General features: G+C 39.7%; 1 protein-coding gene across 1 annotated transcript in view; it reads right to left on the reverse strand.

Annotated features, from left to right (window-relative positions):
• Positions 1–204: 204 nt before the first annotated feature.
• The window catches only part of LOC142402744 (interleukin-6 receptor subunit beta-like), a 29,658-nt gene continuing 15,944 nt past the window's right edge, over positions 205–13,918 (reverse strand). Inside the window, exons 9-15 of the mRNA XM_075488531.1 lie at positions 12,995–13,153; positions 11,839–11,961; positions 11,072–11,224; positions 9,243–9,386; positions 6,908–7,004; positions 4,175–4,238; positions 205–690 (exon numbers count right to left, since the gene is read on the reverse strand). Coding sequence (XP_075344646.1) covers positions 205–690; positions 4,175–4,238; positions 6,908–7,004; positions 9,243–9,386; positions 11,072–11,224; positions 11,839–11,961; positions 12,995–13,153 — 1,226 coding nt within the window. The remainder of the gene's footprint in view (positions 691–4,174; positions 4,239–6,907; positions 7,005–9,242; positions 9,387–11,071; positions 11,225–11,838; positions 11,962–12,994; positions 13,154–13,918) is intronic.

The raw sequence follows: 13,918 nt of genomic DNA on the forward strand, positions 1-13,918 counted from the left end.
GTGAAGACAGTAGGACTTTCCACAGAAGATTGTGGTGAAACAGCTAATATAATTATATAATCAATCTCTTTCACCAAGGAAGCTTATTGAAGTAGAGACTAACTATTGTCACAAGCTCACTGTCCTATATGGTCCTAATGGCTCCATTCAAGCACCAAAGGTTTTGGAACTTGATTTTATGGTATGGGAAATTATGAAGATGCTTCAGTTTGAATTGACTTGTCCCACCAAAGTTGGTCCAGATGGCAAAAATACTACCTGGCTTTGTTTGAGGTAATCTTGGGGAGCAAACAAAACCTTATGCTCAGTTTGTGCTGGCTTACTGCTGAGTTCCATTTCCAGATGAGGACGAGCAGCTCTTGCAGGCAGCTTCACTGTCAGACTCATTAGGGCTTTCTGGCTGAACTCCATGCTGGTGTAGTCACTCAAGAGTGGTACTGTAATGGAAATGATTCCTTCTTCTTCACTTGTAACTGCTTCTTCAGGGATTTCTTCATGCGTTAGGCTTATGTCTATGTTATTGCTGGGTTCTTCTGACTGGCAAGTGTCACACTTGCTGTCTTCTCCACCATCTGTAAAGAGGTCTAGCTTCAAAGGAGCCTTTGACTCATGCTCTATGACATAAAGGCTGGTGGTATCATTATCTGACAGGGCCTGAAGCAGTAACCTTGAAACAGGTTTCCAATTAGTCTGCAAGACAAAGCAAGGAGAAAATAATTTTAGTATCATACTTTTGCAAAGTGCAATTGGCAATTTACTGAAACAAATAACAAAAGAATAAAGCTAGGAGACAGGCAGCCTGGTCCTGCCTGTATAGTATGCTAACTAATCCATTTTATTTCATCTTCATTGGTTTTAGAAACATGAATGAAAAAATTTATTCCCCTAATTCAGAGGACCATCTTCTCCTCTCCCATAGTATTTAAGCAAAGTTTTTCTTGCTTTTATGCGTGCTTGGGACAAAATGTAGCGGTGATAAAATGTAGGCTTCACGATGTGCTGTTCTGAGACCCACAGCTTTCAAAAAGTTTAACAAACGTGTTACTATAAAAAGGCAGCAGCTTGAAATGAACAGCAGCCAAGCAGGCTTTAGCTATCAGCTGCTGCAAGCACTTCGTTATTCAACTTAATGCCATGTTGTGATCTACGTATACCTTGGGTTACAAGTTTTTGCAAATTCTGCATGATTAAATGGAGAACAGTTTGTAACACCAAGCACCCTTCTTTTCCACTTAGATTGTTCTACTGCGTTTGCCCACTTTTGCCATAATATTTTTTAAATTATGGCCAGGCTGGTATGTTCTCTGGTATAACTATTAGCTTTATTTTTTTTCCCCTATTTTTTCCCCTCCTCAGTTGCTCTAAATTTGTTCAAACTGTTATCATTCTTTTGCAAGAAATAAGTAAGTGTGTATTGTTTTTTTTTTTCTTCTTACAATTTGTGTTCTGACTTGGAAATGAAATCTTTGAAATCTCAGCACTCCCACATAAAGCATCTCTATTTTTCTCTTGTAAAGGGATGAGTAGGCACCTCTGCATGGTCAGCTTTTGCCTGGTTTTGAATAAAGACCTGTGTGATAGGTACCTCCATTATCATATTTATTATGAACAGCAGCCCGAACTCTACACACACCAAATCTAAAATAAACTCTATGTGAGCTTCTGTCTGAAAGAGGCACTAATAGATGAAGAAGAAGCATCTTTGAAGAATCTTGTGTAAACGTGAAGAACAGGACACTGATGGGGTGGCTGGCTGGCCATGTTAGTCTTCATAGTTCACTCTCCTGGCATCTGTGTGCTGACTGAATTGAGAGTGTTTCCAGTTCCTCCTGCTGCTCTGTACCATGGGATGTATCATTGCCTTAGATTGCAATAAAGAATGCTCTGTCTGAATTTAAAGTACAAATTCTCTTGCCACCTATCTGGACTGTATGTGTTTCTGTCAAGAGTTGCTACCTTGCTCAATTAACCTGATGGAGTTCAGTCTTGAAACAACCTACAAATAGAATAAATACACGGAATATAGTAAGATTTACTCCTTGCCTCCATTTCACAGTGCTCATTTGGGGAATACATTTCTCCACATTTCATGAACTGTTCATAACATCAGATTACTTCTAGGCAATGTATCTGGTAACTGCTTTATTGTACTGTCTCCTCACATAGAGCTTTTTCTGCTTTCCCCAAAACCCTTATCTGATATCTGTTATTTCTGTTTCTGCCATGTTATCAACATCACAGTATTTCTCCACCAGACTTGGCTAATACAGGCTTCATTTCCTTTTATAGTTGCTTTGCCTCTGCAGGAACAGTTAAATAAATTTTAAATAGGTATATTTTGCTTTTAAAGTATTTATGTCGAAGTGGCACTCTGGTTCATAAAACCTATTTGTCCTTTCCATAACATGAAGCCTCAATGTATTTCACCTGCACTTCTTCACAATGGCAGATTATTCTTTGAAGCTATTAGGTTATTTTGGCTGGTAGCTCTTACTCCTTTCTTGCTGAACTTCTATCCTGCAGTTCAACTCTACCTAAGCTTATTATTACATTGAAACAGCTTCAGGTCTTGTGCTTTTTTTAAGGCAGAAATTCCCCAAATGCTGAATATATTAGATTCCTTCTTTGCCTTTGAGAAGTCTCACTTCAAACAAGCATTGAATCTGCAGATCTCCCACTTTCTAAATGTGTAGTGGAGGAGAAGCAAGAGTATTAGGTGGGGTTATTTTTACTGGAGTAGTCAGTGAGGGACATCTGAATCCCAGCACTGAGAACTGGAAATTGCCTGGTGGTCCTAAGTAGATCAATTTCTTTAACTGAACAGAACAGTGAAACTGCAATCTTCTAACAGCATCACTTTTGAAACTCCGACTTTGTACAGCTGTACATTTGTACATCTGATCTTCCCTTGTTCAGCATTATCTGGCTTTGGCAAAATGACTATCTGATACTACCTCTGAGCTCACCACTTCTTTATCTACATTTAAGTAGAAGAAAGGAAGAAAGCAAGCAAGGAAGTCCTGATCTGGAATATGAAAGTTCGTACTTGCTCTCTTGAAGGAAGCAATGCTGATGTTCAGCAAAACCTTTGATTACCAGCAGCCTGTCACGGTCTTCTGAAATTTCATTGCTGATGATTTAATTCTGTGTCCTAGATTTGGACAGTGTCTGACTTGTAGATACCTTCCAGCTTCTGTCTGAGCTTTGACTAAATAGATAGAAGTCTGCTTTGTTAAAGCTCACAAGTTGGCTTGAGAAACTAGATCTATGGGTGCCAAATTAATTTCAGGTCTGCCAGAAAAATCAAAGAGATTTGAAAAGGAAAGCAGTACAAGTTCCTGCTCCAAAAACATAATGGTTGGCGGTCTGAGACTTGGGAGATAAACTGAGTTGTCCTAGAGGAAGGACTTTTAGTATCACGTGTCAGCAAAACTGTAGCAGAAACTTGTTTAAAAGGGGGGGAAGTAAGGAGAGGAAGATGCAATTAAGTCCATTAATAGGCAAAAGTGAATAACATGGTCTCCAGCAGCCTTCTTCTAACAGCTGATTTCCAGGCACTTTTTCAGTCCTGAAATTCTAGTATCCTTGGGAAAGCCATGGGCAAGATTTGAAGACGCTGCTGAACCTTGGTGCCTGTTGATTAGTAGGTGCTCCTCAGCCAGCTACCAGCTGACCAGCCAGAGCCCCTGGATTGCTCTAGAGGCAGGTAGAGTCTGAGAGGTGAGTGTGGATTTCAGAAAACACCATATACATGGCCTCGGTCATGAGACTTCTGTGGAATTAGGCCACGATGCGTTACTTTGTATTTTGAGTAACTTGTACTTACTAATCAGTTCCAGTTGGTGAAAACTGACTGGATATAAAAACCGAATTTCTGTCTTTAGACTCCATCTCCCCCCATTCAATTTTGCTTTGTTCTTTTAACAACCATACCTTTAAATACGCTTTATAATATTCTCAAAAAAGTCTGAGAACCTTTATTAAATTAAACAGCCTCTGCCTAAACAACGACCCTCCCCCATCCTATATTTCCAATATTATCCTAGCTTCCCAACTGTTGATATTAGACATTTACTAGGGTGAAGTGTGAAAAGACTAATAACTAGCATTACTGATTAATCAGTAGGAAAGATCTCCCTTGTGTATTTTTTCACACCATCAGAAGAGTACTTGCCATATCGTGGAGTGCGCTGCTGTTTCTTGGACTTGGTACACTGGGCCAGCATGATATTTTCAGCCTGTAAAGAAATACTCTAAATTTATTGTCAGGTTAAATGACTGACATTTCCTGTGCATTTAAATTAACTACCATTTATACATAACATTTTATTGGTATTTTCATGACCATCAAAACAAGAGGTTCTACAATGACTATTAAGCATAATGCCAATTAAAAACTGAAGACCAAGCTTGGTAGTCTACACTGAAATGCTGAGTTAGTGACAATTAGCATCTTTGTTTAAGGACAAAGGAGCTGTGACAGGAGCTGGTAATGTTGTCTCTTTCTATACGTTTAATCATTGTATATTCCTAATTCACTGTAATTTCCACAAAACCTTCATCTTCCTTGAGAACTCTTGGACACATAGGAGGAAGTTTGTTTTAGTAAGTATTTGCTCCTGGGCTTCTACTTAGAAGTTTACTTTCCCTCAGACAAAGAGCAAGCCATTGCTGTTTTTAGCTTCTGTGCAATGACACCAGTGGCCTGGAGGAAGCTCTCCCTGGGACCCGCAGACCAGAACAGGGGGACAATACGGCTCCTACTCTTTCCTGATTGTTGTGACTTTGGCTTTTTCTGGGAGCTATTACATACAGTATCTCACTGTTTCACCTGACACGAACCTAAACACATCTTTACTAAAAACTCACACCAGCTGCTTCTGCTGTAGAGGAAGGGGTTTGTAAGGTAGAGCCGAGTTTGCCAATCGAGCTGTTCAAATGGGTTTCAGTTGGCTACTTGTCCACAGACCTCTCATCAGAGCCCTCTTTTTCAAGCTCCTTCCTTGCACCCAGGGGCTCAGAAACAACAAAACTGGCAACAAGTTGCTATGCTCTCCAGCCTCCCTGGGCCACCCCCACCATGGGCACCACCTCAGGCATTGTCCTGCCTGGCCCTTCCCGAGAGGACAGGCTGGAATAGTGGCCTGCCAGTCACTCCAGCCACCCTGGGATGCTGGTGCTGGCCCCAGGCTGGCAGGGGCCAGCTGTGATTTCCCTGCAGAGGGGTGGCAAGTGGGGTGGGATGTGAATCTGAAAAGGAGTTTCTGCTGATCTGACTGATCCCATTGGCATCAGTCACCCTGACTGCTCATCACTGTGGGAGCGGAGAGAGACTGTCTCTCAGCATTTTTGAGCTGATCCCCTCCCTGTGAGCAGCTGCTCTCAGAGCACCCCTCTGTGAGCTACGGGCAATGACTCACCTCCATAGGAAAAAACCTCAACACAGCTGTCAGACACTGTGGGAGGTTATGTAGCCCATCACCCTGCCTTAGCGTTGGCTTCAGTGTTGTCTGGTTTTCAAATCAAATCTAGGCTTCATTAGCTGTAAGGTACTTTTGTTTCTGTTTAGGCTGTGGTTTGAGGTGAAGTCTGAGGCTGTAGAGTTACTGGACCTTGCCGTTCCTATGAAGATGGGTGTTTGGGTGGCTGGTGAGTCCTTTTTTACAAATCAAGCAGGCAATTGAGATGAGGGGATCCTTGGGACCCTTCATCTCAGTTCCAGGTGTTCAATACTACTCATATTTAATTGCTATTTTGTAGTGCTACACTGGGCTTGTGTGTGCTGGTTTTTTTAGTTTTCCAAAAATTCCTTCCTAATGGGCCCAGACAATGAAGTATGATCTTATGTTTAACACAATAAAGTTTGCTCTAGGTCAAAATTTCTGTGTAGGTCTCAGAAGTTCTTGTCAAAAAGGCTGGATCAGATATGGAGCAACTTAAAGTAAAATCTGAAAAGGCAAGTGCACAGGACACTTAATGTGGAGTGTGGTCTCTTTCCCAATGGCAAGGGCAGGAGTTTAGCCTGATGTATAAGCTAAAGCAAGCTACGTCTTGCCGTATGGCTTTCAAGCCAAAGGTTGTACCGTCTGTCTGTTCTGTCCTTTAGCAGCTGTGCTTTCAGCTTCTGAGGCTGGTGCTTTGTAAAAAGGAGAAAAAGGGAGGGTAATGTTCTAGACCATCAAAATAGTAACATGAATGGTCGTATGCAACTAGGTTTATCAGAAAATTAATATTAGAACCATTACTATGCAAGCCGTTTTTCTTTTAGTGGTGGTGTATGCCCCTAATATTGTACCTCAGATTAATTTGAGGGGGGTGTACTTTATTACTGCAGAGAACAATTTCTCCTAAAATAAGAGGACCTCATCCATATCTTACAGGCACCCTTGTTATTCTCTCTACTTCCTACTCATCCGTCCATTACTCCTTCTCATTATGTGCTTATGTGCATAATTTATACAGTTAACATCCAAATGTGCTTGCAGGAAACTGCTTAGATGGCAACATCAATTTGTGTATGCTGCTGGAATTTATATTTTGTATTTCAATAGAAGAACCATGATTATCAGTTGGGAATGAAAGAACAAGATAATCAAATGCATGCTTTTCCATATGTATAACCTATTTTCCACTGTGAGAAATGGTCCTTGCTCTTTTCAAGGGTGTTTGAGACAGGAGGTAGTCAGATAACGGTATCAAAAGCTTATACATTTTTGACAAACTATTTTAGTCAGCTTATAGTGGTTTGCAATTGCTCTCACTGTGTAAATGAGTGGTGTGGCTTTTGTGTTGTGTGCTTTTTGAGTTGTGTTGCTTTTAATGACAAAAAAGGCCCAGTGCTATGAAACTGGAGGTTAAGCAAAAACGGAAGTGCTACTAACAACTTCAGCCAATATTCCCTTCTTACCTTTTAAGGACCAGAGAACAAGTGAGAGGTGCAAAAACCAGAACGAACGTCATGCTGAAGCAAAAGCCAGCCACGAAACCTTCAAATTCTCCTCTATCTGATGGGAAATGGAGAGATTGAATCAGACTTAAAGTATCAAGTATACATAGGCTATACTGCCTCTGCAAGAGAAATATTTCAAACAGAAGTGAAGTCAAACTTTACACATGTTCTGGGATTCCTGTGAATGAAATCTAGTTAAAACAATACCTGGGATTTCTGGGGGTCTGAGGCTTTCAGGTTTGTATTTTTAAGATATCCATATATATGTGCTGAATTCTTAAATCCACCATCCAAAGATAAACACTTTATAATAAAAGTATTCCTACTCCCCATGCTATTATGTGAGCTCTAGCTTGTTTAATGGGTCAGGACCCTGATGCAGGTCTGATTTCATAAGAAACTATTTCAGTAAAAGTGGCTTTTAATCTGTTTTAGGTTTTACTAGGAGGGTTTGAGGGTTTTTTGGTGAGATCCCACCTAGTCCTGATAACAATAATATGGTTTCTGTATTTGGTAGGTGCCATGCTTCACCTGTTAGGAATATTAAGACAATTTTATCTGCAGTCAGCCATTCGTCAACCCTTGCTGCAAACCTACATTTCCTATTGCCTATGTTAATACCTGCTCGAGATACTTCCCACCACCACCCTGAAGGAGACAAAGTGCTTGAAAGGTTAATGAAGGTTGATAAAGTGCTCAGGCAGTGAGAGCAGTGCTGCTAACACAGGAACCAAAGCAGTCTGTGATGTGAAGAGTGGGTCAGGGTTGAGGTGTTCTTTGCAGACAGCTAAATGAAAAGTTTCAAAATAGCACCAGGAAAGTGTGGTCAGTACCTGATGGTGTTGCTGATACTGACAAACCATATTGGTGAAAAGGCCGCTTGCTTTTTCTTTTCCTACCCACCTGCCAACAAAAATGTCTTCTTTTTTTTTTTAAATCAAACAGCTACATAATTTTGCTTAAAAAGGTATTTGAAAAGTTGCAAATTGCTTTGTTGATGAAAAAGGCTTTTATGACAAAGAAACCTGAGGTTCTTCTAATGGATTAAGTAACCTGTGAAATGTTGGGGAGGAGGAAAATAGCAAATGCAAAGTTTAAATTCAATGTAATTACTTGAATTTTTAAAATGTTGCATTAAATTAACTTTGTATTTTTGTTATTTTCCTGAAAAATTGAATCCTATCCAAATATATGTTCAGTAGGATGCATAGAATAAAGTCCTGCAGAAAAGCTCCAGTGGAGACACTTTAATTTCTTGTGTTGACAGGAGAAAGGATTTCGGTGGGGGGGAGGAGGAGGTGGAAACCCTGTTGATTTCAAGGAAGATTTTTAATTTCTTTCCTTTTTCTTTCTGCTTCACACTTTTGACTATTCAGTTGTTTGTGTTTATACCTCCTTCACTTAATAGAAAAAGCTGTAGTGGGGAGAAGCCATTTGCATACTTCTGTCTCTGAATTTCACAGGTTACTTTTCCTGTGGCTGACACCATCTTAGCCTGTTCTTTTATTTTTTTATTCAGAAAGTTTCAATTGAGTGAAGCTGTGGTCAAACCAAAAAAGGGTCTACTGCAGTGTTAGGTTTAGTTTAACTGATAAGGTGATAAAAATGTTTTGAAAGACGATGTTTAGCCAAACCTAATGATTACAATAAATGAGACTTTATAAATGTAACTGTATTGATCTTCTTAGCCTACCCAGGTACCTTTGAAAAAAGCAAACTTTTGCCAGTGAATGATAGGACCTGTTATGTAAAATGTACTTAAATTATTAGAAAACAAAAGATATTTTGATTAGCTGTCACCCACAATAGGAGCAACTGAAAGAGACTGGTTTTTTTTTAACCGTTAATGGCTCAGGGATTTAACTGGACACCAGTTTTACATGATTGCTCAGGATTTTGCCAAGAGCAAAGACTACGGAACTTAACTAGTCACAGGCAGAATATTTAAAGTGCTGAAATCTATGACAGGAATCAGCAATAAATAAAGATATGTGCATATAGCTAGCATAAAAAGGTCAGAAAATGTTTCAGAGATGAGGAACCCTAGCTAAGTCTTCCCGCATGTTTGGTAATGAAATACAGGCAGAGTTGTTCTGTGATGCATAGTTTACCTCTAACAAAGCAACAATTTTGTGTGTTTGCTACCAGTAGCTAAGGGTTGAATAATAAATCTTGTGCATGAGCACTTTGTTACTCCTTGAAAAGCAGGAAAGGGTAGAGAATAATGCCATATATGGTGCATAAAGCAAGGATTGATGCTGGGTAACACAGATGCATAGAGCTTCCACAGTACCGTATTTTGGAGTGCTGAAAGGCTGTGAAAAAGTCGGAGGTCCTTCGCCAGCATTAGTGAATCCTGAAATCTGCACACGGTAGATGGTTTTTTCCTTCAGTCCGGTAAGATGGTAACTTGTGGTAGAAGAATTGAGAGTAACAGCTGAAACACAAGAGGGGTTGGGGAAGGAGATGATCAGGTGAACTCTGATGGCTGACTCTGTATCAGTGCAGCTGACTGGGGAAAAGGCAAAATTTCTGTGCCCTAATCTGCACCTGGAGGAAGCCACACTGTGCAGATGTTCTTTGCATGGGTACAAGACTTCTCCAAAATACTTATGTACCTTTTAAATCCACAGGTAAAAAGCATGAGCTTTTAGCACAGCAAGGATGTTTAGGGGGTGAGTGCAAAAGGCTGTGTATACTGCATGACAGGACAATACACCTAACACGCTGAACAGTGGTTTTCATGTTGGCTGTAACAGTTGACCTAAGGACTGGACCCTCTCACATGCTTTACCCTTACTACAGTAGTCAGTAGTTATTCACCTCAATTAATACCAGTGTTATTACTCATCATTCAGTACAGAAAAAGGGCTGTGCATTCTGTTTCACCTACTTTGTAGGGCTTTCAGCTCAACCTTTCTTTTCTGATGGTGCAGTGGTATTTCCCCTGGGCAGAATAATGCAAAGAGCAATGCTGTAGTACGCCTTTAACAGAGCAGAAATTACTTTTCAAGTTTGCCACTGTGAATTTAAGGTCTTCATAGAAGTGGAAATAGTGCTGTAGCCTATAGGGTTCCTTCCCCCAAATTCGCCAATAAAATTATTCTTCCTGCCTGGAAAATGTGGCAATTTGGTGTCATGTCACTGTATTGACTGATTAGGGCAGAGGAAAAAAATAAAAATTAAGTTCAGTCCTGGACACTCCCCTTCTGTCTCCTCTTGCGCTTTCTGAGAGGTATTTGGGGTGCAATAGAGCCCCCTGAAGAGGGTGCCAAACCTCCTGCTAATGCTGTGTACTTGAAGCTTTTGTTACTTTTTATGGTCCTGTAAAGGCATAGACCAACATGAATTACAGAATCCCTGCTATTCTCCTTTGTCGGGTCTTAGGTGCTACTTGTCTTCCATAGCATGTCTTTAATTTTATTTGAAAGTCAGTATATGCAAAGTTAATGTATTATTATTTATGGCAAGACTTTCCACTGCAGACCAGAAGAAAAATGTTTATCAAAAGAAGTATGGGGATTTTTTTTGAAAACTCAAGTGATTTGAGCTCACAACTATTCATTTATTTCAATGTGTAGAAGTTTCATCCTTTGTAGTTAAACACAAAAGCTATCAATTTAAGAAAATATTTCTAAAAATGAAATTAATAATAGTGTCTTTTGAAAACAGGTAAGAAATACAAACTGTATTATGTGCTAATTGAGTTCAAAAAAGAAATATTTAATTTCTTAAGTCCTACAGAAAGGCTCACGGTCAAGCTTGGCTGAGTTGTAATGAAACATAAAAGTATTGTGACTGAAATCTTAATAATTCAGAAATACTGACAGCGTACATCTTCCTCTCAGTGTTACTAGAGAATTCTGCAGTAGTCTTAGAACTGTAAGTTTTAACGAAATATTTTCTTATCAATATTTAATTTGAGATGATATCTAGAATGCTAGGTATTCATAGGACCATCTAGAGCATTAAAACTAACCAGGAGCTGACCTTTGACAGCGGTCAATTCCCACAGAAATCTAAGTAACTCAGTAGTGTGCTGCAACAGCACTTAGTGGTCTGTATGAAGCTTTTCTGTTGTGGTTCTGAGCTGCTGCTTTGTTCTGAGCAACGGTGACTTACCCAGAGACTTTTTCCTTGATGAATCTGTGTAGCTGATCTTGTATCCCTGGAGAAAACCCAAACAGTCTTCGGCAGCTATTTCAGTCCACTTCACAAGTGCAGAATGCTTTGTGATATTCAGAATTGTCACATTAGCGGGACCTGTCCTAGGAACTTAAAAATTGGATAATAATTTAAGTTCTGCATCGATACTTGTGCAATAGACATACAAGACTGAAACTTAGAGAGCTTTAAACCTTGAAACCCTGAAACCCTGCTTCCTAGAGAGCTCCTTGCCTGATTCTCATTGACACAAATATAACATAAAGGGTGGAAGAGAAAGGAGAAATCCCATAGTGTAAAAAAACCTCATCTTAAGCAATACCAAAGCAGGCAGAAATTGTGACTGTCTCATTACAAACGCTTTTACTCCAACAGCCACAGCTATACTCATTTCAACTTGCAAGATAAGACACTACTGAACTGGGACTGGAAAATGTGACTTTGGCCACAGTTAAATTCGAGCTAGAGAGAGCAGTAACTCCAAGACCCTCTTTCTGTTATTTTGGTAATGTCATGTGTAATAATAATATTTCTGTGGACCTGTCAGTAAGAACAACAGTCAGGTCATTCACTGCCAGTGCATAACTGCTAGAACCAAAGGCAATGCTAACTGGAGAATGGTTTTAAGTCACCTGGAAAAGAAACTGTGCAGAATTTCTTTTATTACTGCAGATAGGAAACAGGAAGAAATACAAGGGATGAGGTTATATAAAGGGGAGGAATACCTCCTTCAACTGAGTAAAAGTGGGTCACTCCAAAAGTCTTTTCATGTCTTGTGAAACTTTCACACTGACACACATCAGATGCATGTACCATTATTTTGTACAACTTATAAGGCTGAAAATTGTCTGGAAAACAAATAAAGGTACATCAGAGTTTACTGAAAAGTTACAAATGATAAAGAAGGGGAGGAGAGACAATAACTTTATAACTTTTCTGTATAGTGCTTACTTTCTGAGACTCAAAGCATAAGTTTACAGTGCTTTACACTGAGTACAAAATATGTGCATCCTTCTTCATTGTCTCTAGATGCTTAATACAAACTATTTCAAAACCAGAACAAGAGATAACATGGGTTTGCTTTTAAAAGATACCAGATCTGCTTACAGTCTCCCTCCGGAAGGCTTGAGCTGCTGAAGAAGTAGGGAACTAAAATGGCTGTAGATATCTTAGTTCAATGACAGATACCTCCCCCTCAGCTAGCATATTTAAAAACAAGCAAAACAACTAGATGTAATGTGGCAGTGGAGATGTTGCAGAAAGACCAAGGAAAACAGTGCATTCATTTACAGAACTCTGAAGCTAAATGTTCTCTACTGTACATAAAAGCCAGTCCTGAATGGCCTTTGCAAGAGTCAGCTACATGATTTTAATCAAGATTTTTGATGACTGTCCAGTAAAGTGATCCCTGGCTGCAGCTGATGATGTTTAGCTTGGTAAGCAGAATTCTGGAGTTGAGAATTTGGGCTTTGACAAGGACAGCCATTGGGATAAAAAAAAAAACCTAAGGGAGACTGTAAGAGCAGTTTATATTTAAAGTTAAGTTTATTTAGGGACAAGAGAAACATTTTTTTTAAAGCCATTAGTGCATGGGTCTGCCTGGAATGTGGGCAAGGAGAGACAGCATACCAGCAACAGCAGCTTATCTGCATTTCTTTCCCAGCTGTGGCCAGAAGAATCCTACTGAAAACTCTACTTTTTATCTGCCTTGGTGTTGCTAAAAATTAGATGATGTCTCAGTGCTGGACAAAGATAAGAGTTGCACTTACCTGAATCTTCAGTTTGCTCTTAAAAACAGGATGAAAATCCTACCCTCCCCAACAAAAAATAACCAACAAATGAAATGGTGCCTCCATAAGTAGACGCAGTGGTTGCTGTTACCTAGCGTGAAATTTCCAGTAGCCGTAGTTACTATTTTCATGCGCATATCCTCTTTACCAGTGCCCCAGTCAACCACAAAACACTTTGGATTGTATTCTGGAGTCCAGGTAACAACTGCATTAGTTCCCTGGTGTTTGACGTGGATTCGGCCAGGCAAGTCTGTGAACAAATATACCATTAGAGATCAATAAACAGGAAAGCAGTTTTCTCCTCTCTTGCTTGCTTTCTCTCTTTTGCTCTTTTTCGAAGATTATTCATTAAGTAGTTATTGCAGGTGACCAGTATATAGTAAGGTTTACACTAGTACGTCAATAAAGAAAACTTAGCGTCTAGTACTTTGCAATGGTCTCTGGGAGCTCCAGTGTTAATTGCTGTTCATGACCTTTAATTTCCCACAATCGGAAAAGGGGAAATGGCTGTTCCAAGTCTCAGGAAGAGAAAGCCTGACGTTGCTAAACAACTTTCTGTGAGCTGCTATTAACTGCTATACATAGAGTAACTGTGAGATAGTGTTTACCTGGGGGAGCAGAAGGGGCTAATTATGGATTATAGCTATATAATTTCATATGCTTTGCATTTTCTGCAAGGACCTTAAACATTTTGATGTTTTTAAAGCCAGATTATCAAACTAGGAAAGACCTTCTGACTGACACCAAGGGGGGAGAAGAGCAACCTGTCATTTTGAGGTAAGAAGTGGATCTTGTGGCAGACAGACAAAATTCTCCATTTCATCTGCTGTCTGAAAACCAATATAATAAAGTCAAATTAAAGAAAATGGCTGTACTAGCTGAGGAAAAGTCATGCATGCTGAGAATGACTTTATCTTAACGGACTTAACACAAGTATCTTCCCAGTAATTCATGATAGATACAAGAGAACCTGCATAGAAGTACAACCAAATCTGAAACACATGTCTGGAGAGAG

The sequence above is a fragment of the Mycteria americana genome, chromosome Z (genome assembly GCF_035582795.1).
Source record: "Mycteria americana isolate JAX WOST 10 ecotype Jacksonville Zoo and Gardens chromosome Z, USCA_MyAme_1.0, whole genome shotgun sequence".
Classification (NCBI taxonomy): Eukaryota; Metazoa; Chordata; class Aves; order Ciconiiformes; family Ciconiidae; genus Mycteria; species Mycteria americana.